Raw genomic sequence first — 26,415 nt, 5'->3', positions numbered from 1 at the left:
TTCCAAGACTCTTACTGGTGAAGCCCTTGTATGTTTTACTGAAAGTCGGGGCGGGATTTACACTCACCAATAATGTCATTACGTTTTTAAACATACTTTAGCTGCTTCTTGTGTGAAAATAATAATAACAATAATTATTTATACATACTATTGCATTTTGTTAATAAATTAAATTTTTTGTTGCATTAATATGAAACAAATTTTTTGTTTGTTTTTAAATTGTCATGATTTTAAGTAATCGAACAATAAACAATAATCACCTCCCATGGCCCGCCCCTCCATGCACAAACTGGCTCAGAGCCGGCAAACGAAAAATAAATTGATGCTATCTAGAGCATTGTTTTATTTTTAGTTTGCTGGCTCTGCGCTAAGCAGTGGGGTGGCGCTTCTCCGCCATTGCTGAGAAGCTGCCACTGCAGGCTTCCTTGGCTCCGACCGGGTTAAGTTAGTGGTGAAAATCGGTGTCCTGGTCGGGCCCTGCCTCGGCATCGCAGTACCGGCTAGCCACTCCTGACGGATCTTTTGGCAGCCCTATTACCTGGACCTTCCTCCGGTGCAGTTGGAGCACCAAAATGCAGCTGTCAGGTCAGAGATGATGCCAGATGTTGGAAAGGTGACCGGGAGAAGGTATGCTGCCATCTTGGCCACCTTGGCTATGCCCCTGGTGTCATTTATTCATTGCTTTTCTTTGTTTCTAAATAGGTCGTTTTGGAGCGCCTCTGGTTGAAATGCTAGGGCGTATCGTGCATGTTTACATTCTGCTAGAGAAAACATTGTTGTGTGAAATGGCTGCAATCTTTCTGCTTAACAATTTTACATCTGTTGAATAATTGTGCCAATTGTTGCCTATTTTGTGTATTACAATCAAACCAGACATATTTGCTCTGGCAAATGCTTGTTTTATATTGCTACCAAGAATAACTATGCTGCACTTGCATACTCTGAAGTTACTCTCATAAAAATGCTTATCTGCCTGTGCTAAACACACGCATCCGAATTGTAATACCTAGGATTGACAAAGTGGTTGGTATATAGTCTGACATGTCAGAATTTTTTTATTTTAAGAATAAAATTGTTTTGTTTGTTTCTTTTACGCTAAAGAACTTTCCGCAAGACAACCAAAAGGTACGGTTATCAGCAAGTGGCTTTCTTTGTGCATTTGAGATACCAGTTCCAGGCTCTCCTACTTCTGCTTCTAGCCCTGTGCAAACAGGTAAAACACTAAATGTGTTTTCTTCCTTTTCTGAATAGGATGTAGATTGCAGAGACATTAGCACTTATAATTTAAAACATTAATGTTTATCACTCACGTATTGTTCATGGTGTGTTTTATAGTGGAAAACTTTTGTCACTGTGGTTCTCCCAGTAGATTGCATGCACCATGACTTTCTGCTTGAGCATAAATAAAAGTTGATGATTTGTAGGTAGTTATTTCCAGATTTCTGCAAAGACAATGATGTGACATGTGGAATGCTTGAGTTAATCTCAGCAACTGGTAACTAATCTAGGCCTTATTCCAGTCTATCCTTTTTTTGTCCACTATGCAACTACAGACTGAAACAAAGCATTACAAGTAATCCCAATAAAGCCAAAACTTATCTGGGGTTGCTTTTGTTCTCCTTTTGAGGGGACATAGCCTGGCAGTTCAGCTTGGACTGTTTCCTTTGGAGCAGTACTAAGTCCGATTTCAGTAAAGGTTAGTTCTCATCTATAATTGTATTGTAATTGCATTTATGAAGCTCTTTCTACCCCCGATGAGGCGTCAAAGTGCTTTTTCAACAAGTAGCATAGTGTAATGGAAAAATGAGAAACAATGATAAACTGGAATGGGACCGAAAATAATTATCAGCAGCTGAGGTAACTGCAAGCATTTCACCAATTACGTTTTTTTGCAGTTGGCACCGTTGTTGGTAGTCGCCAGTTTGAATTACTATATGTATATGGAGTCTAATTTTGAAACCAACAGTAGCGTCAGTAAAATGTATTAGGGCTGGAACTTGTTAATGTTCCTTCCTATTGGGGATATCTAAGCTGATAATAAATGTTATGCAGAGGCAGGCCACAGCATTTGTACAAACCATAATGTTCTTGAATATCAAAAAATCATCTGATCTTTTTCCTAGCATATTTGCAAGCCAAACCAATGGAATACAGTTATTAGGCAGAACATTTCTTCATTTACTTTTTTTTTTTTGCAAGTCTTCGGTAGTCTGTATCCAACCTTCTCAGTGGACTTCAGCTTTGTAAATCGTCTTCATTCAAGGCACAGGAGCCACAAATATATTGGGCTTTCTGGTTCGTCTTTACTATTTCCCCAACAGACAATCATTGTGTGTTGTATTGTTTAATGAAAGCAAAACACATTTACATTACTAAAATAATAGAATCTAAACCTAAACAATTTGACAATATTTAAAGCCTACGAGTAGATTTTCTTTAATGAACTGTAAATTAAAAGGAGATACTATAAATGTAATTTAAAATGTTCAACTAATGTTTCGAAAGTTCACACAGGCCCATGTATCCATTGATAGAAATACTTAGTCGTTTTGGTACTTTTCAGTAGTTTTCAACAATAATATGCGCAGTTGTTTGCTGTTTAGCAAGGTAACAATTTGTTAGGTTTGGCCCTGTGTATAACAGAATAGAATTAATGACTTGTCTGATTACTTTTCCCCAGAAAATTCAGCTTTTTTCTTTTTTCCCTAATGATAAATAATGAAATAGTCAGCAAACTAGAACATGTAACGGCTAAATGCATATTTTACATCAATAGATATACACAGAAAGTCTCTGCTTCTAGTACATAGTGAGAACTGAAGTGCTAAGTACCATTGGCAGTTAATGCAGCCAACATCTAGTTTTATGCAGGGTACAAGTGGAATTTGACAAGACAGACACTGTCATTCCTTTGTTCAGACATGGGTTTGCTTGCTGGCCAGATGTCGCCTGGAAATGGTGGTGTGCATGTACTCAATTTGTATTTACTATATCATGCTAAGGCGATAGTTTGATTTGAATTGTTGGCACTGTAGTGCTAAATAGTCTTCTGCATCAACATTTCTACTGTGCTCATTGGCTGACCTAAAAAGAGACTCATTGATAGGTGGCCATGGATAGTTAGTGATGAGTGAGTACAAGGTTTAAGAAAATGCCTCAGTTACTTTTTGAGAGCATAAGATGGGCTGACGTTCTCTCACACACATCCAGAAGGTACCACATTATCAGATGAATTAACAATGATATTTATGCTACAGTAATATTTTCAGACTATGTTTTATTGACAGTATGTTAGTATAGTTGTGTTTGAAACCGTATGCAAGTAATGGTGAACCCAAATGTGTGTTATAAAATAAAAAAATCAAGCAAATTAGCCAAAGAAAGCTTTGTGTCAATCAACCTTTATCTTAAAGTCTCAGCTATCAAGTGATTGTTTTTTATTTGCTTAAATTCACAGATACCTGCATCGTGCCATCTTCTAATGGCATTCATCATAATTCCACTAATGGTGATGTGTGTAGACCTTCTCTCATACCCAATGGAATGCCAAACACTGTAGTGCCATGTGGAACAGAGAGGAGTCTCCCCAATGGAGTCCTATACAGTCATGTTTCAGTCCACCCAGAAAGTCCTTTTATAGGATACATAATCGCTGTTCATAGAAAAATGGTAAGTGTGCACGTGGTATTACGACAGGAGCAAGCGGTTTTTATTTCACTGTACCATCGAGTTCTGTAGTAACAGCAAAGTTTGTTGTAATGCTTAGCAAGGTATATGATATCCTAGTATGTTCTTTCTTGTACAGTTGTCTTTGTGAATATTTGCAAGACGTGGAAGACAGCCGAGTAATTTTAATGTTCAAGCACTATTTGAGTTTTTAATAGGGCTTGTAAGGCTTATGGATTAATTTGAGTCTAACCTTTTAGCAGCCCATTGGCTATATGTATGCACCCGTTTAAATTGACTTCTGTGCCCTAGAGGCCTGATAGGATTATGTTATGTGTATAATTCCCATGGGATCTCTCAACAATGCTTCAGTGAGTACTAATAGCTCTGGTGCCAGAAAAGAGGTACAAGACCCATGGCTGTTTCTCAGGTTGTATTGACTACATTACGTAGCCCTTTGTCCTATTTGATACATTTTTTTAAATTGTTTGAAACTTGTGGCACACATTTGGATATGTCAACATACAAAACCCATTCTGCTTTCTTAGCAACTGTATAATTTTGAATCATTTTGTAACATCTGGTTAGCCATGTTTTGTTTCGTCATGATTACTTTTGTCAAAATTTTAAATATTGGCTATTAACAGATTAGTTAATGTTTCAAACTAAATTATTTACTGTACTAAACCTAATTTGTCTATTAAGTGCTTAATCTGAACCAGTCTATGGGTCCCACTAGCAGTCAGTTTAGGTCACTTGTACTCTTTCTGGTGTCTTAGTGTTCTGTAACAGTGCAATACTGGTGCATCCCTGTTTCAATCGTCACAGGCTGTCTCCCATTGCACCTTGAGAGGGTACGCACGTGTTTGTGTACATGTGTTTGTTTGGCACCGTGTGTATGTGTGTGCATAAGCACGTACGTACGCGTGTGTCTGAGAATGCTAGTGCATGTGAGTATGAAGAGTTTTGTGGTGGGGGTATTTAAAAAACAAACTTGAAGAGGGACCCCATCTTTTGAGTCCTTGATTTGACACGAAAATACTATGATTTCTTTTTCTCAACAATATGTGCAAGAACTTCTTCAGGTAATCCAACTCAGTGATGTATTGACTGGTACGTTTTATATGTGGTCATTTCCTTATTTATACAACATGTATTTTATAATTATTTTAAAATTCTTATGTTAAGATATTATTGCCCAATTCTCTGGGAATCGTGTCTTTTAAGATCAGAGGTGAATTGTTTTGCATGTCTTACTTGGCTTTTAGGTTCATGTGATGTTGCTTTTGAACATTGCATGATATTAGTCACCGACAACATAGTTTTATTTGCCAGATTGCTGAGGGTGAGAGAAATCTTTTATTCAAAAAATACTTTCCTCCTATCTTGTGCATGCCAAGAACCTATAGCACTCTAAGTTTCAACCTGAAATTTGCTAAGATTTATTAGGTCTTACTTAAGTCATTAATATATATCTAATGGTTTTAAGGCCATTATTGAAATATACTGACTATGTAATCCAATGATCCTTACTCAATCTTTTCACATTGTTTTGTGCTGCAGTAGCATAATCATGAGACATCTGTGGAATGCTTCATGTGAGGACTAATGTCCTCAATTACAATTTAACCTGCTAATGTCGAGATCGTTTCAAACTCAAAAAGATGACTCACAAAAGCAGATCACAGGCAATAAATTGCATCATATGTTAGGAGGCCTCTGTAGTTAGCTCACCAATGACAGTTTATTCTCTGGAGTAGTTCTTGATAATATGTTGCCACCTCCTCAATTTCCATATCTTTATTTCTAATTAGATGCGGACCGAACTGTATTTCTTATCGGCTCAGAAAAATCGTCCCAGCCTTTTTGGAATGCCTTTGATTGTCCCCTGCACTGTAAATACCCAAAAGAAGGATTTGTATGATGCTGTGTGGATCCAGGTCTCCCGGTTAGCTAGCCCTCTACCTCCCCAAGAAGCAAGTAACCATGCCCAGGACTGGTGAGTACCCTGCTCTTGTGGTACCCATATTTTATTTTCATCGTGATCTTGTCCTACATTTATGTGTCATTAGTCTTGTAGTGCTGAAGGCAGTAATGAATATAACTTACTGCTAGAAAATATGGGCTCACTGGATTCTTAAATTAGGAGAGTTGCTTTCTCAACATATATTCCTTAACATACATACTCTTCAACTTGCCTGATTTGTTCAGTGATTCATTCTATCCATCTATTTGATTCATTATGTGGCTTCTTGCCATGCTAAAGATGTACCTTGAATTTGAGCCGGCTTATATTCCAGCAATAAATTAACTTTCTTTCCTGGGGGTCTTAGAATGCATCAGATTGACACTGCTTTTTGTAAAGTACCAGCAGATGCACTAACCATAATTTTAAGGGTGTGTATGTATGTAATTTAAAGGTGCAATATATTTAGTGCTGGTTTGAAATGGCTGTAGCATTTTGGGAGAATTTTAAGAATGGGAAGACTAATGACGAGGCGTAACATCAACAATTGGTATTATTTATTTTAGCATCAATGCTGACCTTTTCAGGCAGCATTCAGTGTTTGTAGAAGAGTAGCCAAGATAGTCACCTCATGCGTTTGGTGCAGTATTGTTGCATAAAGTTAGTTTTAAAACACGTCATCGAACCTTATCTCATTTACGATACTTTATACACTGTAAATAATAATAGTAAAATAAATAGGTATTTTCAGAATACCTGGCCAACCTGTGAAATGAATAGTGTTCCTTATTTTCATTCATATCAAACCATTGTCTGGTAAGAATATTAGCATAACATTGACATATAACATTGGATAATTTTAATGATTAAAAATCTAGAAATATTCTACTGAAATTTGGACCATGCTAATGTCTCTTTGCGGTGTTGGTCCTGTGTTTCAGTGACGACAGCATGGGATATCAGTATCCATTTACCTTACGCGTTGTGCAGAAGGACGGCAATTCTTGTGCTTGGTGTCCATGGTACAGGTAAGTTGCTTTTCATTAGATACACATTGAATGTGTTTTTACCATGTACCTCATGTATGCTTTGGTTTCCTTCCCTTGAGTAGAAAATTTAAAAGGCATACAGCACCAATATCTTCTCAGAGATTTAGCTTTGTGTAGTTTGTGAACTGGGAATAGCTTACAAATTGTAGTTATCTGAATTTTAGTTTATATAGTGGTCTTCATAGAAGTAAATCTGTTTGATTTTTTTGAATATGCCTGTTGCAAAAAGGAATAAAGATTAATGGTCATTGAGTCCCTCCTCTGTCATGTTGTAGCCTTTACAAATTCATGAACGTCCTCTCATTTTTACATCCTCTGTGTAAAAATTGCCAGTTCACTAAGAAATCCCAATTATTGAGAGCCATATGAAAATGCTAGGTCACGTTAGTTAAACCAATTTTTCTAGGAGTAAAGCCCCTGCTCTAAATAAGTGATTTTCATGTTGTAAATTGTGACACCCACACACAAACAGACACCCTCTAATTTGTTAATCCAAGACCGTCTGTAGCGACAAAAATGAAACAAAAAGTTGATCTGCACCTACATCTGATTTAATTCCAGAGAAGCATTTAGCATTTTACGATTTTCAAAGGTGCCTTAGTTTACCAACTCCAGTCACATACCTCCATGACCTTGGATTATTTAATATGATGATCTGCCTTTTCATCATTCTTAGTTGTTTGAAGGATCCGCCCCTAAGTTTACCTATTTACCATATCTTGTCAGTTCTGCATAATGCTTGTAATAGGAAAAATTGCCTGCCCTCCTACTTGGCTTCCTCATGAATTTTAAACACTTACTAGCTACATGCCTATAATGGGAACATTAATTGCATAGTCCACCACTTTACGGGCTTTGCATCTTGCAAAACAGTACTCGCCTGTCCAATTCACGTCTGACCTAGGTCATTTCCTATGTTGCTTAGGCTTTTTACCACCCTGTCTGCACTTTCAGATGACTATTATTGTTTTGAGTGGTTTCTTTTAAGCATAACTAACACCCAATTCAAACCTTATTAATTTTATTTAACACCTGTACCATTATTTGTAGACACATGGGGTACATTAACTTTCTATAGGTACGTCTGTCCCCAGGTTCCTCACCTTTAGAATTATCGCCAGGCGCCACACTGGAAATATGTCAATTTCCATAGCATTACTCATGCGTGTCGCACAGCTCTGCATTGGTGTTGATCTGACCCAAATATGGTGGAGAAGGGGTGCATATATTCCACATCAGTTCCTTTCTTTCCGGGCCTTCTTGTGCGGATCCGGACTACTATTCTAATTTTCATTGATTTTAAAAAAAAAGTCTTTTGCCAGGGAACAATGTCCCCACCTAAAACTGCAAGGTTCAAGCCAGATGTCAGTGACTGACCCACATAAGGGGTTCCTTTGGTGTCTGGGCTTAGGGCACAACTCCAAGTCGTGTGAAGAGTGTACCCTCATGCACCCGAATATGATCTAGGATTGTGAAGCAAAACTGTTTGTCGCCATACATCGGAAGAAATCACAGACCTTGCATTAGGCCTGATCCCACTCCAGATCGAGAGCATGTATCTGCTCCCACACTTAAGGATAATACCAGACAGATCTTCTTCGTAGTTGAAATTGTAAAGTAAGTAGAAGTCTTCTTGGAAGAGGGAGTACAAGAGGGCAAAGTGGTACTTTACCCCATCCAGCAAGTCTCTATCAAAAGAAGAGTCACAAGGGCATGAGGTGCCAGTTGGTCTCGCTGCAAATCCTTTCCTGAAGAATGCTTCTGAGTTTCCTGGGCCATTGACGATGACACAGTAGATCAAGGCCTATAAGGTGGATATTTTAGCACTCATCCTGCTCCCTCTGGGAGGGGCCTTTCGCCCCCAAGGATCCAGAGAGGCCTTTTGTCGGGTTACCACTGGAAGACCAGTCTACTGTCCATGCCTCTGCATCCCGCATGGGGTTCAACAGTGACTTGGGTGCTGACTTTCATTACCGTATTTTCCGGCGTATAAGACGACCCGGCGTATAAGACGACCCCCTACTTTTCTTGATAAAATTTAGGTTTCGTGCTATACTCGCAGTATAAGACTACCCCCACTTCCAACGCAGTCCTGCATAGCCATTTTGAGAATTGTGCATAAGATTTGCACCCAAAGCGTTCTTTCTGATATTTGGTTTACGGTACTTGATATCCATTCTTTGGCATTTCATCCAAAATCAATTCAAAATGTAATGTCGTGAATGCTGTCATATTGGATCATAGAATGTCCTCACCAGATGTGCCCCCCACTTCCCTGTGTTGTACATTGCCGTTATCCACATTAGTATTGTTACGTACTGTACTCATATGCATGGTGGTTTGCCATTATCCACATTACGGTAGTTTTGTTACCGTACTCATATGCTTGGTGGTTTGCGGTGGAAATTACTTCTGTTCATTAGCATAGCCTGTGGTGGAGCCAGATGATTTCCCCTGTGTCTCGAGAACAATAAATAGGGTGGATATGCTGCTGGATGCATTAAGGAAAATTTGATGTTTTTGGCAGATTACCGGTACCGTAACTGTAATTTATTTCCCTCTTTCAGATCCGCTTTCAGTGAGTTTGCTTTTGATACTTCCACAGTGCCACCATCGCCTACGTAACGTTAGTTCTTGTGTTTGAGTGCACTCCATTTATTGCAGTATTATACCGTACCTCTACTTGCACACATGTCACTTTTTCCTCCTGTAATGCACCATTTCCTATTGAGAAGCGGTCTGACACCTTCGGGTGAAGTCTGCGCTATGTAAAAACGCATGAAAACATACCGTCATATTTCACACTCGGCGTATAAGACGACCCCCGACTTTCCAGAACATTTTAAGGGGTTAAAAGGTCGTCTTATACACCGGAAAATACGGTATGTATCCGAGATCTGTGCTGGTTTCATTTTCGTCTACACGAATACCAACGACATCAGCTCCAGAGGGTGTTCTTGTACCGACCCCCGAATTGCATCCATCCTGACCCCAATTGAAGTCATGCTCATAATATACTCCAGTGCACCTAGTTCCTATACACCCTGCTTCAGACACCAATACAGCATAGCCACAGAGCAGTCCTCAGAGGCTCCATTATTATTTTGATTCTGATTTGGACCAAGTTTACCTGCTGAAAAGATGACCGTGTTTGTGATATGGATGATTTTTCCCTTCATGATGATGATGACAGTTTATGGATGTGCAAGAGGTCAGAGGGCTTGATACTACCCCCTCCCCCACCCCCCAAATACGGCATTATTGATCGTATTGAGTTTCCAACAGAAGAAAGTGCTTCATTTCCATTGAAAAAAACACAGTTGATGGACAGAATGCAGAACAATGTCATACATTCACCCCAGTACAGAGATCTGGGCCTAAATCCATCGTTTTTTTGCACTCCACACCACCCCAGTTCAGACATGGCCATATGCAAATCCCTGGACCGGAAACAGGCTTCTGAGGACCGGTTTCTGGCATTCCAGCCGTCTTCAGCCCGGCTTGCTTAAATCCAGTGGTGTGGAGAGCATGGGACTCACGTCTGAGCATACCAATCCCACTTGGGGTGACCAATGCAAAAACCACAGTTGATGGACAGAATGCAGAACAATGTCATACATTCACCCCAGTACAGAGATATGGGCCTAAATCCATCGTTTTTTTGCACTCCACACCACCCCAGTTCAGACATGGCCATATGCAAATCAGTCTGACCCTGTGCCTCATGGGAACAGTCCAGCCCGAACTGCCAAGCCATGCCTTCCCTGGACTGGAAACAAGCTTCCTAGGACCTGTTTCTGGCATTACAGCCATCTTCAGCCAGGCTTGCTTGAATCCAGTGGCAAAGTGAGCAAGGGACTCATGTCTGAGCATACCCTGCCAACTTATGGCGAATAAAGCGGTACAAAAGGGGGTGGTGATGGACGAAGCATCTGAACCAATCAAACACTCACACCCAGTCAACAGATCTGGTTTTAATCCATCACCGTTCTTTAGCCCACTCTGCCACCCCAGTTCATACATGGCCATATGCAAATCAGTCTGACCCGGTGCCTCATGGGAACAGTCCAGCCCGAACTGCCAAGCCATGCCTTCCCTGGACCGGAAACAAGCTTCCTAGGACCGGTTTCTGGCATTACAGCCGTCTTCTGCCAGGCTTGCTTGAATCCAGTGGCAAAATGAGCAAGGGACTCACGTCTGAGCATACCCTGCCAACTTATGGCGGTCCTAGGAAGCTTGTTTCTGGAAGGTCTAAGCGTCCTCCAGTGCTTAGGCTATCACTGCATTGCTGTGCAGAGTGCCTGGCCTGGACATCAGTTAGGCCGTAATGTGGGCTAAGTGCACATGTTAAGAAAGTACTACTGCCTTGACAACCAGGTCCGACGGGCAGGAAATGTGTTCCGTTTGGTCCAGCAAGACTTTTTGGTCTGAGCACACCCCACAGACCCTTCTCCTTGGGGAGGTAGTGCTTTGGTATCTATTTGAAAGGTGATGAATCTGTGGTCAGTAATATATACCAGATAAACAAGTTACTTACCCTTGATGACACTCTTCCTGTTGGCTGCTCAGTATCTAACTGCAGTTTCCTTATTGCCCCCCGACCCCCCTGTTCTGTTGAGTAGTCTCTTTTTAACATCCCCATTGTGGAGATCTGCACACTGGTATGGATTGTTGTGTTGTGCTCCATGTATGAGGGTGCTCAAAGTTTAAGCAAGAAATGGATGTTGGTGTACAGGGGTGGTGCTTATATGCGGCTCCGCTCCATCACTTTTGTGGTGAAATGAAGCCAAAGCATAGATGCCTGGTACGCCTCCTGGCACGCAGATGCATTGCTGTGAAAATTTCAAAATTCAGTCTGCCGCCTGGGAATATTCTAAAGGTGAGGAATTCGCGGTTAGAGTATACACCAGAAAGAACATTACCATAGGTTAGTTACTTGTTCTTTTCAACCAACATTAATGTTTCACTTGGTATTTTGTGTGCTTTTGATTTAGATTTTGCAGAGGCTGTAAAATTGATTGCACTGAGGACCGGGCTTCTATTGGAAATGCCTGCATTGCGGTTGATTGGGATCCCACAGCTCTGCATCTTCGCTATCAGACATCTCAAGAACGGGTAAAATCATACTGATTCTGTATGGGTACTGAATTTTAATTGGATTTTAATAATTATTTTTGTGGGAACCCCATGAAATGCATTGCATGATGTAGTGGAAGAAAGACTATATTGAGATGTGCATCAAAGAAATATGTTTTTGGACAATTAGGATTGCAGAGAATGTTTTTTATTATTAAAGAGGTTTATTATAAAACGTGTTTTTTATCATGAAAGATTCCTTATCAAATAAAAATTACCAGGAAAAGTAAATTAATACTTAGTCTAGAATTACGCCAGTTTCACTTGAGTATTTATCCTCTGTCTATTGCGCAAAGTTCACGTTATAATTTTTGTTTGAGTTATTACAACACAATTCAAATACCTGCCAACTACAATTATAGTCAGTCATACCCAAGGCATTATGTATATGTTTAGTTTGTGTACAGTTAATATATCTCACATGGCGAGGACACCAGCCATACAATTCAGGTGATACTTTCCTTTCCCTTTCAGGAACTCATTTTTCCAGTTTTCCTTGTACATTAATCTGCAGTGTATAATATTTTTAACAATGCTTATCATCTCAAAGGCCCATAGTGTGCCAGTCAGGTATCTCACCATACATCCAGTCATTTAACCAGTCTCGTACTTTGAGTGCATAATCACCTACCCCATTTGAACACTACATGCCTCTTTGTGAGTACTAATGAGTATGGTGTAGGTTTACACACCACTACTTGAATCTCTGTCACTTATCTCAACAACTATATATGAACAATGGTTCCCAGGGAATCATTCATACTACAAAAACTTGCAGGTTAATCTTTGATATTTTATGTTATAGTTTTAGCCATTGCCTGTTTACATCTGTACTGCAAAAGCCAATGCTGTATATCAAATTAACACAAAGTAGCCTAAGAGGACCAGATAACAAAAACATAATTTTGCAAATGTTTTGAGCATCCAGGTGTATATACTAAATACATAAGTACAATGATAGTGCTTATGGTTCGTGCAACATGAAAAAACTGCTTCAGTGAATACGTATAAAAAGTGTAAAATAAGTTGACAGCAAACTAAATGTAAAATCGTTTGGAATGAGTCGTATTCCGCAGGTCATACAGACTCAGCAAGTTGTATAGAAAAAATCCTTCTTTCTGTTGATTGTCAATGTTTCTATCCTAATTGGCAAAAAACCCAGGGTTTCTTCAGAAAAGGCCTCGCCAGACTTATTAAAGGTCGGTTCTGTAGTGTCAGTGCTTGGTCTGAATGTTCCAGACATGAAAGGAAGGTAATAAAATGGTCACTTCAAAACAGCAGGTAAGGTTGAGCTGCCCATTTAAGAAAGCTGCTGTATTTATTGTAGCCTACTCAATTATTATTGTGGGGGAGTCAATGCCCAACAGACCTGTCAGTGCAAGTGAAGTATTCTGTGTGTTTCTGCATTAAGCTCGTGGACAGCTGACTTGTGAACCAGGCCTGTAGTAGTCTGATGTGCACTCTATTTCCCAGCACAACAGTACTTCCTTAAACTGTGTTCCTCCAGTAGTGCTATATCCACATGCCTACCTATGTAAACATTTAAAACGTTTTGTAAAGTATTTTACCACTAGCAGATTTCGTTATATTTCAATGTGTATGATCCTAATGCATAGAAATAGTATTTATACCAAGTAATGAAGTTATCAATAGTATACAACATACAAGTCTGCAATCAACCCCCCTTCTCGGGGCCTCCACGCACACTGACCGCTAAACCTCCAGTATAACATTCCCATCCACAACTACATTTACAGAAAAAGCTGGGGTTAATTTCCACACACACGAAACAGCTGTTCCAAAATAGTACCCTGTAGCTCTAGGCTCGGAAACCATCCAGGCCAGATGGTGATCAGACTTGTATTACAGGCTTATCAAAATTATTTGATATTTAATGTACAATTGGCCGCAATCCTACCACATACTCAACAATTCTAAGTTTGTAGTGTCAGGTTCATTGTTATTATTATACATCTTTTGTTGCCCAGATTACATCCTTATCACTTAATATTATTGTAAGTAGTCGTTGAGTTGGGCTTTGCCTGCTCTTTGTTTATCTTGCGAGGGCGTCAAGGCATGGACTTTTCTCTTATGTAAAATGTTGTTGCTTGTACTGGGCCTGAACAAATATGAACCTTCCCTTGCTGCATTATTTTCAACTTTGCAGAGTGTTACATTGTTTAGTCTAGTCTTTTTTCTTTTCAGCATTCTAACCCTTCCAGGCCTCTCGAAATAATAATGTCGAGTTGGGAAAAATGACAGATTTAGAACCACCACACTCCACGCTAACCTTTTCCCTGGCTTGTCTAAGAACAGGGTCTTGAGCTCTGTAATTTCATTATCATCCTCATCAAACAACTTTATTCTGTCTTTGAATAAAAATCATAAATGGGCAGACAAAATACATTACAACAACCAATAAGGCAGCATAAAAATAAAATAGCAAAATTATATAAACATTGACTGTTCATAAAAAAAGTTGACCAATTTCATTTCAAGACATTTTAAGTTGGTTACCATTTCAATTTAGTTAAAATCTGACTGTAAAAAAAAAGATCCTATGGCACAAAGTGTTGGACAAAATTTAAAAAAGTTCAGAACCTTCCAGTAATCAATAAACACATATCTGTGTATTGTTGAAATGGAAATGAAAAAAAATTATTAAAAAAAACACATATCCGGGAGCGCTATGTAAATCATAGGTATGAAAAATAAAATAAATTACACAGAACTTCAACCTTTCACTAATTAATAAATCTGAAAGAGACACGTTAGTGATAGATTCCTTACCTTAGAATATCCCCAGGCGTCAGACTGGATCCGGAAAGTTTTGCGTAGCAGTACCCTTGCGCGTCGGTAGGCGTCGTCTGCGGCTCCGCGTTCGGCGTCGTGGGCGCCGTGATGACGTCGTCGGAGTACTTAGACGCCGCCTCCGCGTGCTGACGTCAGTTCTTCTTTTTTTCCGCGCCAGCCAGCGCAGATCTGGAAAGAGCAGTTCCCTAGTCACTTTTTTACTAAACTTTTGTGATCTTTTTTGATCCACTTCGAAGTCTTTACGACTCCGACGGTGCCGTTAGGGATGCCCGGATTCAAGCATTGCGACGAGTGCGACCGTACCATGTCGGTCACGGATCCCCACCGCCTGTGCCTGATGTGTTTGGGCGTCGACCATGACGACGAGGCCTGCCCCGACTGTCGGGTCCTTTCGAGGAAGGCCAGGCGGGAGCGGTCCCGCAGGCGACTCGAAATCAGCCAGTCGGCCCCGCGCCGTGTGAGGTCCCGGTCCCGGTCCCACGGGAGGTCGAGGGACAGGTCGCGGGGACGGAGGCGTCACAGCTCCGGGAGTCATCGCCACTCCTCCGGGTCCAAGTCGTCAGGTAAGAAGCACAAGAAGTCGAAGAGACATCATCGCTCTTCCGACTCGATGCGATGCGTCCGGGGGTTCGGGTGACACCTCCCACGCGGCTCCTCAGGAGTCGCGGGCGCCGCGTCCGGCCCCATACCCCCCGGTCCCTGGGCTGAACGCGACGCCGGAGGAGATCGAGCGTTTCCTCATGGCCATGAGGTCCCTTTCTCCTCCGACGGGTTCCGCGGCGCCTTCGGGCCCAGTGAACCCGTCTGGGGGCCCTAGTGGGTCGGAGGCTGCGACCCCGACGCCGTCGGGTGCTTCGGCCTCGACGCCGCCGGCGCCTTCGGGCACGGCGCCGCAGGGCCCCACGATCCCGACACCGCCGGTGCCCTCGGGCCCGGCGCCGCAGGGTACAGCGGCCCCGGCGTCGTCGGTGCCTTCGGGCCCGACGCCGCAGGGTGCCGCTGGACCCTCCTCGGGCGATGGACCGTCCCCGGTGGACCTTACAACCCCCCCGGGGTCGGTCCGTGTGGTGTCCCCTCCTGCGTCGTCCTCGGGCGGCGCCGGCCCCGATGCCTCCTCTCAAACGGTTCCGACGTCGAGACGACGCCTATCGGCGCCGCTCTCGACGCCGTTCGGAGATTTTCATTTCTATGAACCGTCCTCATTCACTTATGACCCTGAATCTCAGGAGATGGGGGAAGAGGAGAAATGGGAGGGGTCTGAGGACCCTCTGACAAGGGAATGTCAGTCTAACATGGACTGGACAAGAGACCTTGGGGAGGCCACTGGCCTGGACACCTCTCCAGACACTGGATTTGTCTCTCCTCCTACCGTGGCTTCGGAGGAGGACGCTACATATAGTGTGGTGTTGATGAAGGCTGCTAAGGCCTTGGGCCTTGAGCTCCCCGTCGCGGCCGTGAGGACTAACCTCCTCACTGAGGTCCTTAAGCCGCAGTCTGCTGCCGTTTAATGAGGCCTTGACGGACGTTCTTTTGGGCACTTGGTCCAGGCCCGCTACAGGTTCGCCTGTAGATAGGAACGTGGCCAGACGCCACCGCCCGGCCCCGGTGACCCATGTTTCCTGTCCACCCACCCCAGCCCCGAGAGTCTGGTTATCCAGGCCTCTAACTCCCAGACCGCCTTCCCGACGGCTCCTCCCGATCGGGAATCCAAGAGGTACGAGGCCTATGGCAAAAAGGTGTTCTCGTCCCTTAGCTTGGGACTGCGGTCTTCCAACACCGCATGCCTCTTGGACCGTTACACCCACTCTCTGTGGGAAACGGTGGCGGAAGTGCTGCCAGAGTGTCCGTTGGAGGTACGGGCCACACTCGGCCAAGCCCTACTGGAGGGCCGGGACGCAGCGAAGTATTCAATCAGGTGCGGACTGGATACTACTGACTCGCTGGGCAGAGCGATGGCTACGACGGTGGCGATACGACGCCACGCCTGGCTGAGATCCGCCAACTTCTCGGCAGACGTCCAAAATACACTCATGGACATGCCGTTCGATGGCCGTCGCCTCTTTGGCGACAAGGCAGACCACGAGCTTGAGCGCTTTAAGGACTCCAGGGCTACTCTCAAGTCCTTGGGCCTCTCGGCCCCGCGCCAGCAAATGAATGCCTTTCGCTCCTTTCGTGGCCAAGGAAGGGGCGCCCCCACACGTGCCGCCAGCCACTCGCCGCAAACTGTCGTCCAGCGCGGCGGCGGCCGTGGAAACCGCCGTGGAGGCGGTCGGGGAAACAAGCGGAGCCAGTCCACACCTGCCCCCGCAGCATCCGCCTCTAAACCTTCCTAGTCCGTGCTTTTCGGCCCATGTGACGCCAGTGGGAGGCAGGGTTCGCCATCACCACTCTCACTGGCGCACAGTCACTTCGGACAGGTGGGTGCTGCAGATCGTCCGAAGGGGCTACTCCCTCCCCTTCGAGACGACCCCTCAAGCCATGCCACCGCAACACCACCGCGTATCGGGGGATCACTTGCGGCTCCTGCAGGAGGAAGTGTCGGCCCTCTTGGCCAAGGGGGCCATCGAGCGCGTTCCTGGGCCAGAAGTAGGACGTGGTTGCTACTCCCACTACTTCCTGGTACCCAAGAAGGGCAAAGGGGGCCTACGCCCTATCTTGGTTCTGAGGAACGTCAACGGCTTCCTCCGGAAGGAGAAGTTCAAAATGCTGACACTAGCTCAGGTCTTGGCTGCCCTAGACCCAGGAGACTGGATGGTAGCGTTGGACTTGCAGGACGCATACTTCCACATCCCCGTCCTGCCGGCCCACCGGCGTTACCTGCGGTTCACGGTAGGCCTCGAGCACTTTCAGTTTACCGTGCTCCCCTTCGGTCTTACCAGCGCCCCACGGGTGTTCACGAAGGTGATGGCGGAGGTCGCAGCTCACCTGCGCAGGTTAAGGGTTTCAGTCTTCCCCTACCTAGACGACTGGTTGTTGAAGGCGGGCTCGCCCCAGGCAGTCGTCAGCCACCTCCAGACTACGGCGGATCTCCTGCACCGGCTGGGATTTTCCATCAATGTGCCGAAGTCACACCTGTGCCCCTCTCAGAAGCTCCTTTTCATCGGAGCGGTTCTCGACTCGGCGCAGTTTCGGGTTTACCCGCCCGAACAGCGCGTTCGGGATATACAGGCCCTGATTCCGATCTTCGGACTGTTATCCCGGGTTTCGGTCAGGTTGACGCTGCGGCTTCTGGGGCTGATGGCCTCCTGCATCCTTCTGGTGCATCACGCACGGTGGCGGATGCGGGCTCTGCAGTGGGACCTGAAGTTTCAGTGGGCCCAGCACCGGGGCAACCTATCCGACCATGTCCTGATCTCGGAGGGCACTGCGAGACAGCTGCAGTGGTGGCTCACGGACCGCGATTGGGTCAACGGCAGATCCCTCTCCCTTCCCAAACCGGAGCACATAGTTGTGACGGACGCGTCCCTCCAGGGCTGGGGAGGCCACTTGGGAGAGGCGGAGATCAGAGGACTCTGGTCTCCGGCGGAGTCCCGGCTCCATATCAATCTGTTGGAGCTGTGGGCGATTCGTCTGGCACTGAAAGCATTCCTCCCGTCTGTCCGAGGGAGTGCACTGCAAGTGTTCACGGACAACACCACCGCCATGTGGTACTGCAACAAACAGGGCGGAGTGGGGTCGTGGACCCTTTGCCAGGAGGCTCTGCGTCTCTGGCAATGGCTGGAACATCAGGGCGTGACTCTGGTGGTTCAACACCTGGCAGGTTCTCGGAACGCCAGGGCGGACGAACTTAGCCGTCGGTGCTCGATGGATCACGAATGGCGTCTGAACTCGGACGTGGCGCAAGGCCTCTTTCTGCGATGGGGAGAGCCTTGGTTAGATCTATTCGCCACCGAAGAGAACGCGCAATGTCATCCGTTCTGCACGTTGGAATTTCCAAGGCGGCACTCGCTCGGAGATGCTTTTCGTCGCGAGTGGAGCTGCGGTCTGTTGTACGCCTTTCCGCCTATACCTCTTCTGCCCAGAGTGCTGAAGAAGATCAAGCGCGACCGGGCACAAGTCATCCTTGTGGCTCCGGACTGGGCACGAAGGTACTGGTATCCCGAGCTACTCAGTATGTCAGTCGATCCCCCGGTTCGTCTGCCTCTTCAGGAGGACCTTCTGTCGCAGCAGCAGGGGACGGTCCTCCACCCGAACCTGTCCAGTCTCCACCTCCATGCTTGGAGATTGAGCGGCGACAGTTGAGGCCATTTGACTTGCCTCCTGAAGTTTGCAACATCATTCTGGCAATCAGGCGTCCCTCCACAAAGACGGTATACGCCTGCAGGTGGAACAGATTTGTGGCATGGTGCACAGCAAAGGCTGTGAATCCCCTCAATGCCCCTCTCTCTGCGGTTCTTCTCTTCCTTCTTTCTCTTGCCCAGCAGGGCTCTGCTCTGGGCACTATCAAGGGCTATCTTTCGGCTCTTTCAGCCTCTCTGAGGCTGCCTGACCAACCTTCTTTGTTCAAGTCCCCTATCGTAATTCGATTCCTGAAGGGCATCACTCATACCTTTCCTACTGTTCCCTTCGTGATGCCTCAGTGGGACTTGAACCTGGTTCTAACATTTCTGATGTGCGCTCCCTTTGAGCCACTTCACAACTGTCCTCTTCGCCTTCTTTCTTTGAAGACTGCCTTCCTGGTAGCCATCACCTCTGCCAGGAGAGTGAGTGAGCTCCAGGCTCTCTCTTGTAAGCCTCCTTTCCTTTCAGTCCATTCGGACAAGGTTGTTTTGAGGACTAGGCCCTCCTTCTTGCCTAAGGTGGTCACGGCCTTCCACATTGGGCAGTCCATCACATTGCCCACCTTCTTTCCGCCTCCGCACCCCTCGAGAGAGGAGGAGAGGCTCCACCGTCTGGATCCAAAACGTGCGCTCTCGTTCTATCTGGATCGCACACGCCAGTTCCGGGTGGATGATCAACTCTTTGTTGGGTACGCGGGCGCTAAGAAAGGGAAAGTGGTGCACAAGAGGACCATTTCTCGATGGATTATCATGTGCATCCAGGCGTGTTACTCCTTGGCTAAGAAGGAGCCCCCTGTTGGGCTGAGGGCTCATTCCACTCGAGCCACGGCCACTACAACTGCCTTGGGCCGCGGTGTGCCCTTGCAGGACATTTGCCAGGCAGCTACGTGGCCCTCGTTGCACACGTTTGCAAGGCACTACTGCCTGGACATTCAAGTCCGGAGGCATGGCTACTTCGGCCGCTCCGTTCTCCAGGACTTTCTGGTGTAAACATTGGTTCGCAGACCCACCACCACGGGTATGGTATTGCTGGGGTATCTATTCTAAGGTAAGGAATCTATCACTAACGTGTCTCTTTCAGATGCACAAGTTACTACTTGTGTAACGATATATCTGTAAGAGACATTAGTTAGTGATAGATTCCTTACCGACCGACCCATCCTCCCCGTTCTGCGAACCGATATCTAGGGTTAAGGTCATCCCCTTTCAGGGCCCTAGTTTCTTGGCACCAGTGTCGGTTTTTGTCATGGCTCTGCGCTTCTGGCGCGGAAAAGCTGTGGCTAAGAACTGACGTCAGCACGCGGAGGCGGCGTCTAAGTACTCCGACGACATCATCACGGAGCCCACGACGCCGACGACGGACGCGGAAACCGCAGACGACGCCTACCGAAGCGCAAGGGTACTGCTACGCAAAACTTTCCGGATCTAGTCTGACGCCTGGGGATATTCTAAGGTAAGGAATCTATCACTAACTAATGTCTCTTATAGATATATTGTTACACAAGTAGTAACTTGTGCTTCAGTAAGGGAAACCGCTCTTTGAAAAAAGACCATTATCAATCAAACAATTCATTTCTGTATTTCAACATTCCAACAACTGAAATTATATCATGAAAAAAGAAGGAACTCTAACAACAATTCAACAAGATATCACAAAACTTTGCCAGTCATACAAAATTTAAACCGTTTTTACATCATACAGTTTCCTTTTATTCAATGCACAGGATAAAAGCATTTCAACTCTATAACTCACAATCGTAGAGTTTAACATTTGTAAATGTAAAAGCATGAGTCTAACCTGGGTAAAATGAATAGATTTCAGCAAAGGATTTTAAAAATAAAATAAAAAAAGTAATCCAGAATCAGTTTATATAATGTACAAAACATCATAAAGTTCATGGTATCTTGTAGAGAGACTCCACCACACGGCTACATCAACATTAGCGCTCCACTGGCACCCAGCCCCCCAGAATAGCCAGAAGTTGCTGAGCCTAGTTTTGACAAAACCATGTCTGTAAAAAGCAATGATTTGCATTAGTCACTAGGGACAAATAAAGTGCCATTTTAACAATCAAGTAGGCCTGGACTGAGGGCTTCTCTAAATCTTGTGCCTCCCTTTCGGCACTCAAGGGATTAGTTTTGACCCAGTTGAGATCTTTCTTAACTATTCCTTACAGGTATGTGAAAAGTTCTGGTCGCCGCAGCTTAGAAAGACAGTCTTTTACGTGTTTTTTTGCTGAGGAATGTACAAGGCCTTATATAAGTCAAAGCTCGCCTTTAGCACTAAAAAATGTAACGGTTTTCTTGCCTTTTCCACCTCAGTACTGATCGCATGGCAGAAACATCCTCTATTTACCCTAGCACCCGTTCCTCATGCAGTATGTTATGAGAGGTAGATGGAAGGAGACAAAGCAATCGTCAAAAAAAACAGTTTTCCTCAACCTGGATGTTTGAACAAGACAAACACCCCCATATATCACAAATTGGCTGTTTTACATTTATCATTATACTTTTCCATCATGGCTTTTAATGGGCGTTGGCCTATTCTAGAGCAGAAATCAAATAACGCACCAACAGTTTTGGAAAGCAACTGCTGCTTCACAGTGGCTAGGGGTAGCCACATTACTAGGGTAGCCACATTATATTGTTGATAAATAAAACTCCTGAATATTTAAAACCGTCTACTTTACCCAACTTCTGGCCTTGAGTGTAATATGACCGGGTTTTGTTGTTGCAGGGGCCTATCACAATAACGTGATTTTGAGAAGTCTGTACTAAGATCAACTTCCTCCAAATACGCAACAAAATAATCTATCAGTCTTTGGAGGCCCAAGACAGTTCTAGATAAAAATACTGCATTATCCGTGTATATCTGAAAGAGAAACATTAGTGATAGATTCCTTACCTTAGAATATCCACAGGCGTCAGGCTGGATCCAAAAAGTTTTGCTTAGCAGTACCCCTGCGCGTCAGTAGGTGGCCTCCTGCGGCTCCGCGTCCATCACTGGCGTCTTCAGCGCCGAGATGACATCACAGAGAGTACTTAGGCGCCACCCATGCTCATTGATGTTGGTTCTTTCGTTTTCCGCGCCAGCAAGCGCAGATCCGGATTGAGCACGTATCTTAGTCACTTGTTGACTACTATTTCGAGACTTTTGTCTCCTCCATTTTTCTCTTGGTGCAAGTAGGGATGCTCGGTTTTAAGTCTTGTGAGGCCTGTTGCCGTAATATGTCGGTGGCGGACCCTCACGACGTTTGCCTCTACTGCCTGGAGACAGACGACGACTCCTGGGACTGTTGAGCTATGGCTGCTAAGGCTTTGCGGGAGCGGTGTAGGAAGTTGCTGGAGGTCCAGCATTCGTCCTGCCGCCGCTTCGGGTCTAGGGGCTGTTCCCGGGACCGCTCACGGGACCGAAGCCATCGCTCCTCGGGCTCCAATTCTTCGCCTTTGGATAACGGTAAGCTACGCCATAAAAAGAAGTCAAAGAAGCGTGTTCGCTCTCAGACGTCCCCCCGTTGCTCCTCGGAGGCGGACGAGGGGGACAGGGGCTCCTCTGGAGCATGGGAGTCCCGCGGCCTATCCGCTATACCCGGGACCGTCGGCGACTCCCAAACAGATGCACGAGTTCCTTGCTGTCATGGACCACCTTTTTAAGCCCCTGTCTCCCGCCGGCACTCCTTCGGGCCCCGCCCGCGTGCATTTGGGCCCTGCGGTCCCGGATCCAGATCCTGCTGGTCCAGCGGCTCCGCTACAGGCTCTGGCGCCTCCGGATCTTGCGTTGCTGGCTCAGGCCCTGGCGCCACGAGGTGGCGCGCTGTTGTCTCCGGCGCCGCCCTCTGCTCCACCCCCGGCACCGCACTGGGTGACGTTTATCCCACCCTTGCCCAGGTTCTAGGACCATTTTGTTCTGGCCTGGGAACCGCATTGGGAAAAGGCTCCGGCCCGGCCCCGGCCTGCGCCGTTCTCGACACCATTCATCCCTTCTCCAGGTCCGGCTCTGCCGCCGCGACCAACTCCCTCTACGCCAGAGGCGGACGACGACTGACACAATCCCGAGGTTCCTCTTGCCCGGCAGTGTGACTCCGAGCAAGATTGGGTGGACGACCTGGAAAACGCGGGTGAACTCGATGTTTCTTTTTGACCCGGAGTTTGCCTCTCCTCCGCCTACTATGGAGGAGGGTGCTTCCTACACCATGGTGCTCCATCGGGCTGCGGAGGCTCTCAAGCTCAATCTCCCGACAGTGGCCCTCAACCAAACCTCCTTACAGAGGTGCGCCAGATGGCGTACACATCGTCGGAGCTGCTGATTCCTTTTAATGAAGCCCTTACCGAAGTCCTCTTGGGCACTTGGTTGCGGCCGGCCACGGGGACGCTGGTGGATAAAAACGTCGCCGGGCGCCTGGTAATCCCAGCTATCTGACCACTCACGCTACGCCTGAGAGCCTGGTCATTCATGCCTCGACGTCGCAGAGTGCCTTTCCCACGGCTCCGCCGGATAAGGACTCTAAAAGGCTGAAATAAATTGGTAAGAGGTTGTTTTCCTCGGCCAGCTTAGGGCTGCGGTCGGTTCACACCGCCTTCTTGTTGGGCCGTTATTGCCACGCAGTGTCGGATTCCGCTCAGGTCTTGCCTCAGTGTTCTGAGGAGGTCCAGGCTGTCCTTTCCCAAGCGATTGCTGAGGGTAAGGATGCTGCTAAGTTTGCTATCAGTTGTGGTTTGGACACCGATGATTCGTTGGGCAGGGCTATTTCCACAACTGTGGCGTTGCGGCGCGACACCTGGTTGCGTTCGACTGGGTTCTCGCCCAATGTCCAGGGCTCGCTCATGGACAGGCCCTTTGATGGCTCCCGCCTCTTTGGCGATAAGGCCGACAGTGCACTGGAGAGCTTTAAGGACTGACGGGCCACGGCCAAGTCTTTGGGTCTTTCTACGAATAACCCTGCCACTCGTGGGTTTTGTTCCTTTCGTGGCCAGGGCAGAGGCACCCAGGCACGCTCCTCCATCAAGCCTGTGCAACCCCAGCTTCAGCGCGGCCGTGGCTTCTGCAGAGGCGCATCTGGGAACCAGCGTGCCGGTTAGTCCACCTATACCCCCGCTGTTTCCACCTCCAAGCCTTCCTTATCTGAGCTTCTGTTAGCACCCCACACCGGTGGGTGGCAGGGTCCGCCACCACCTCCACCACTGGCGCGAAATTACATCAGACAGGTGGGTGCTGCAGATAATCGGCACCAGTTTTTCCCTTTCCAGCCATGCCGCCTCGGTGCCACCGCATGTCGGGGGATCATTTGGTTCTTCTCCAACAGGAGGTAACGGCCCGCTAGGCCAAGGAGGCCATTGAGTGCTTTCCTGTGCAGGAAGTAGGGAATGTTTGTTATTCCCTCTACTTTCTGCTCTTCAAGTAGGTCAAGGGGGGCCTGCGCCCCATCCTGGACCTCCTGCATGTCAATCGCTTTCTCCGGAAGGAGAAGTTCAAGATGCTGGCTCTGGCTCAGGTCCTGGTTGCGCTGTACTTGTGGGACGCTTATTTTCATATCCCCATCCTGCCGGCCTATCAGCGCTACCTGCGGTTCACGGTAGGCCATGAGCATTTTCAGTTTGCCGTGCTCCCCTACGGCCTTACCAGTGCCCCTCGGGTGTTCACGAAGGTGATGGCGGTGGTCACGGCTCATCTGCGCCGGTTGGGGGTGTCATTCTTCCCCTACCTCGATGACCGGCTGTTGAAGGCCGGCTCGCCCTAGGCAGTCGTCAACCACCTCCAGACTGTGACTGACCTCCTGCATTTCCTGGGGTTCTCCATCAACGTGCCGAAGTCGCAACTTTATCTCTCTCAGAAGCTCCCCTTCATCGGAGCGGTTCTGGGTTTGACGTTGTTTCAGGTTTAACCTCCCGAGCAATGAGTCCGGGATATTCAGGTTATGATTCCGATCTTTTAACCTCTATCCTGGGTTTCAGTCACCTGATGGCCTCCTGCATCCTGCTGGTGACACATGCCAGATGGCATATGGGGGCTCTGCAGTGGGACCTGAAGTTCCAGTGGGCACAGCATCAGGGCAACCTGTCCTATCATGTCCAGATCTCGGAGGGCACTGCTCAACAATTGCAGTGGTGGCTCACGAATCGACATTGGGTTAACGGCAGATCCCTCTCCCTTCCCCAACTGGAGCACTCAGTGGTGACGGACGCGTCCCTCCTGGGATGGGGTGGCCACTTGGGAGAGGTGGAGATCAGAGGCCTCTGGTCTCCGGCAGAGTCCCGGCTCCATATCAACCTTCTGGAGCTGCGGGTGATCTGACTTGCACTGAAGGCTTTCCTTCCTTCCGTCCAGGAAAATGTTGTGCAGGTGTTCATGGGGAACACCACCGCCATGTGGTATTGCAAAAAGCAGGGCGGGGTGGGGTCCTGGACCATATGTCAAGAGGCTCTCCACCTCTGGATTTGGCTAGAACATCAAGGCATTACCTTGGTGGTTCAACACCTGGCAGGTTCTCTGAACGCCAGGGCGGACAAACTCAGCCGCCGGTGCTTGATGGATCCCGAATGGCGTCTGAACTCTGACGTGGCGCAAGGTCTCTTTCAGCAGTGGGGAGAGCCTTGGTTAGATCTATTCGCCTCGGAAGAGAACGCGCAATATCATCAGTTCTGCACATTGGAATTTCAAAAGCGGCACTTGCTCGGAGACGCTTTTCGTTGCGAGTGGAGTGGCAGTCTGTTGAACGCCTTTCCGTCTATACCACTTCTGCCCAGAGTGCAGATCAGGCGCGACCGGGCCCAAGTCATTCTTGTGGCTCCGGACTGGGCTCGGAGAGTATGGTTTCCTCAGCTACTCAGTATGAGCATCGATCCCCCGATCCGTCTACCTTTTCGGGAGGATCTTCTGTCACAGCAGCAGGGGACGGTCCTCCAACCGGACCTGTCCAGCCTCCACCTCCATGCGTAGAGATTGAGCGGCGACAGTTGACACCTTTCGATCTTCCTCCCGAAGTCAGTGATGCCATTCTGGCAGCCAGGCGTCCTTCCACCAAATCGGTATACGCCTGCAGGTGGAACAGGCTTGTGGCATGGTGCACAGCTAAGTCTGTGGACCCCCTTTCTGTCCCTCTTTCTAAGGTTCTTCTCTTCCTTCTCTCTTTAGCCCAGCAGGGCTCTGCTCTGGGCACTATCAAAGGTTGTCTTTCGGCCATCTCCGCCTTTCTACAGCTTCCAGATCAGCCTTCTCGGTTTAAGTCCTCAGTTGTTAACCATTTCCTTAAAGGCATTACGCATACATTTCTACCCGTACCCTTCATAATGCCTCAGTGGGACTTGAGTCTTGTCTTGACTTTACTGATGTGCGCTCCCTTTCAGCCCCTTCATAACTGTCCCCTACGCCTTCTCACTTTAAAGACGGCTTTCCTGGTGGCTATCACCTCTGCCAGAAGAGTGAGTGAGCTCCAGGCTCTTTCTTCCAAACCTCCTTTCCTTTCTGTTCATCCGGACACAGTGGTTTTAAGGAACCGTCCTTCTT

General features: G+C 46.8%; 1 protein-coding gene across 2 annotated transcripts in view; it reads left to right on the top strand.

Moving 5' to 3' along the window:
- Positions 1 to 26,415, top strand: part of USP32 (ubiquitin specific peptidase 32) — a 1,504,025-nt gene that overhangs the window by 1,194,583 nt on the left and 283,027 nt on the right. For both annotated transcript variants that reach the window (XM_086954917.1, XM_086954918.1), the window contains exons 25-29: positions 1,102 to 1,213; positions 3,458 to 3,669; positions 5,481 to 5,665; positions 6,574 to 6,660; positions 11,676 to 11,796. In XM_086954917.1, the coding sequence (XP_086811043.1) occupies positions 1,102 to 1,213; positions 3,458 to 3,669; positions 5,481 to 5,665; positions 6,574 to 6,660; positions 11,676 to 11,796 (717 nt within the window). The remainder of the gene's footprint in view (positions 1 to 1,101; positions 1,214 to 3,457; positions 3,670 to 5,480; positions 5,666 to 6,573; positions 6,661 to 11,675; positions 11,797 to 26,415) is intronic.

Source organism: Lissotriton vulgaris, chromosome 2_1, assembly GCF_964263255.1.
Source record: "Lissotriton vulgaris chromosome 2_1, aLisVul1.2, whole genome shotgun sequence".
In the NCBI taxonomy this organism is placed as follows: domain Eukaryota; kingdom Metazoa; phylum Chordata; class Amphibia; order Caudata; family Salamandridae; genus Lissotriton; species Lissotriton vulgaris.
The sequence above is the reverse complement of the archived record's forward strand: the minus strand, read 5'-3'. Positions and strand labels throughout refer to the sequence as shown.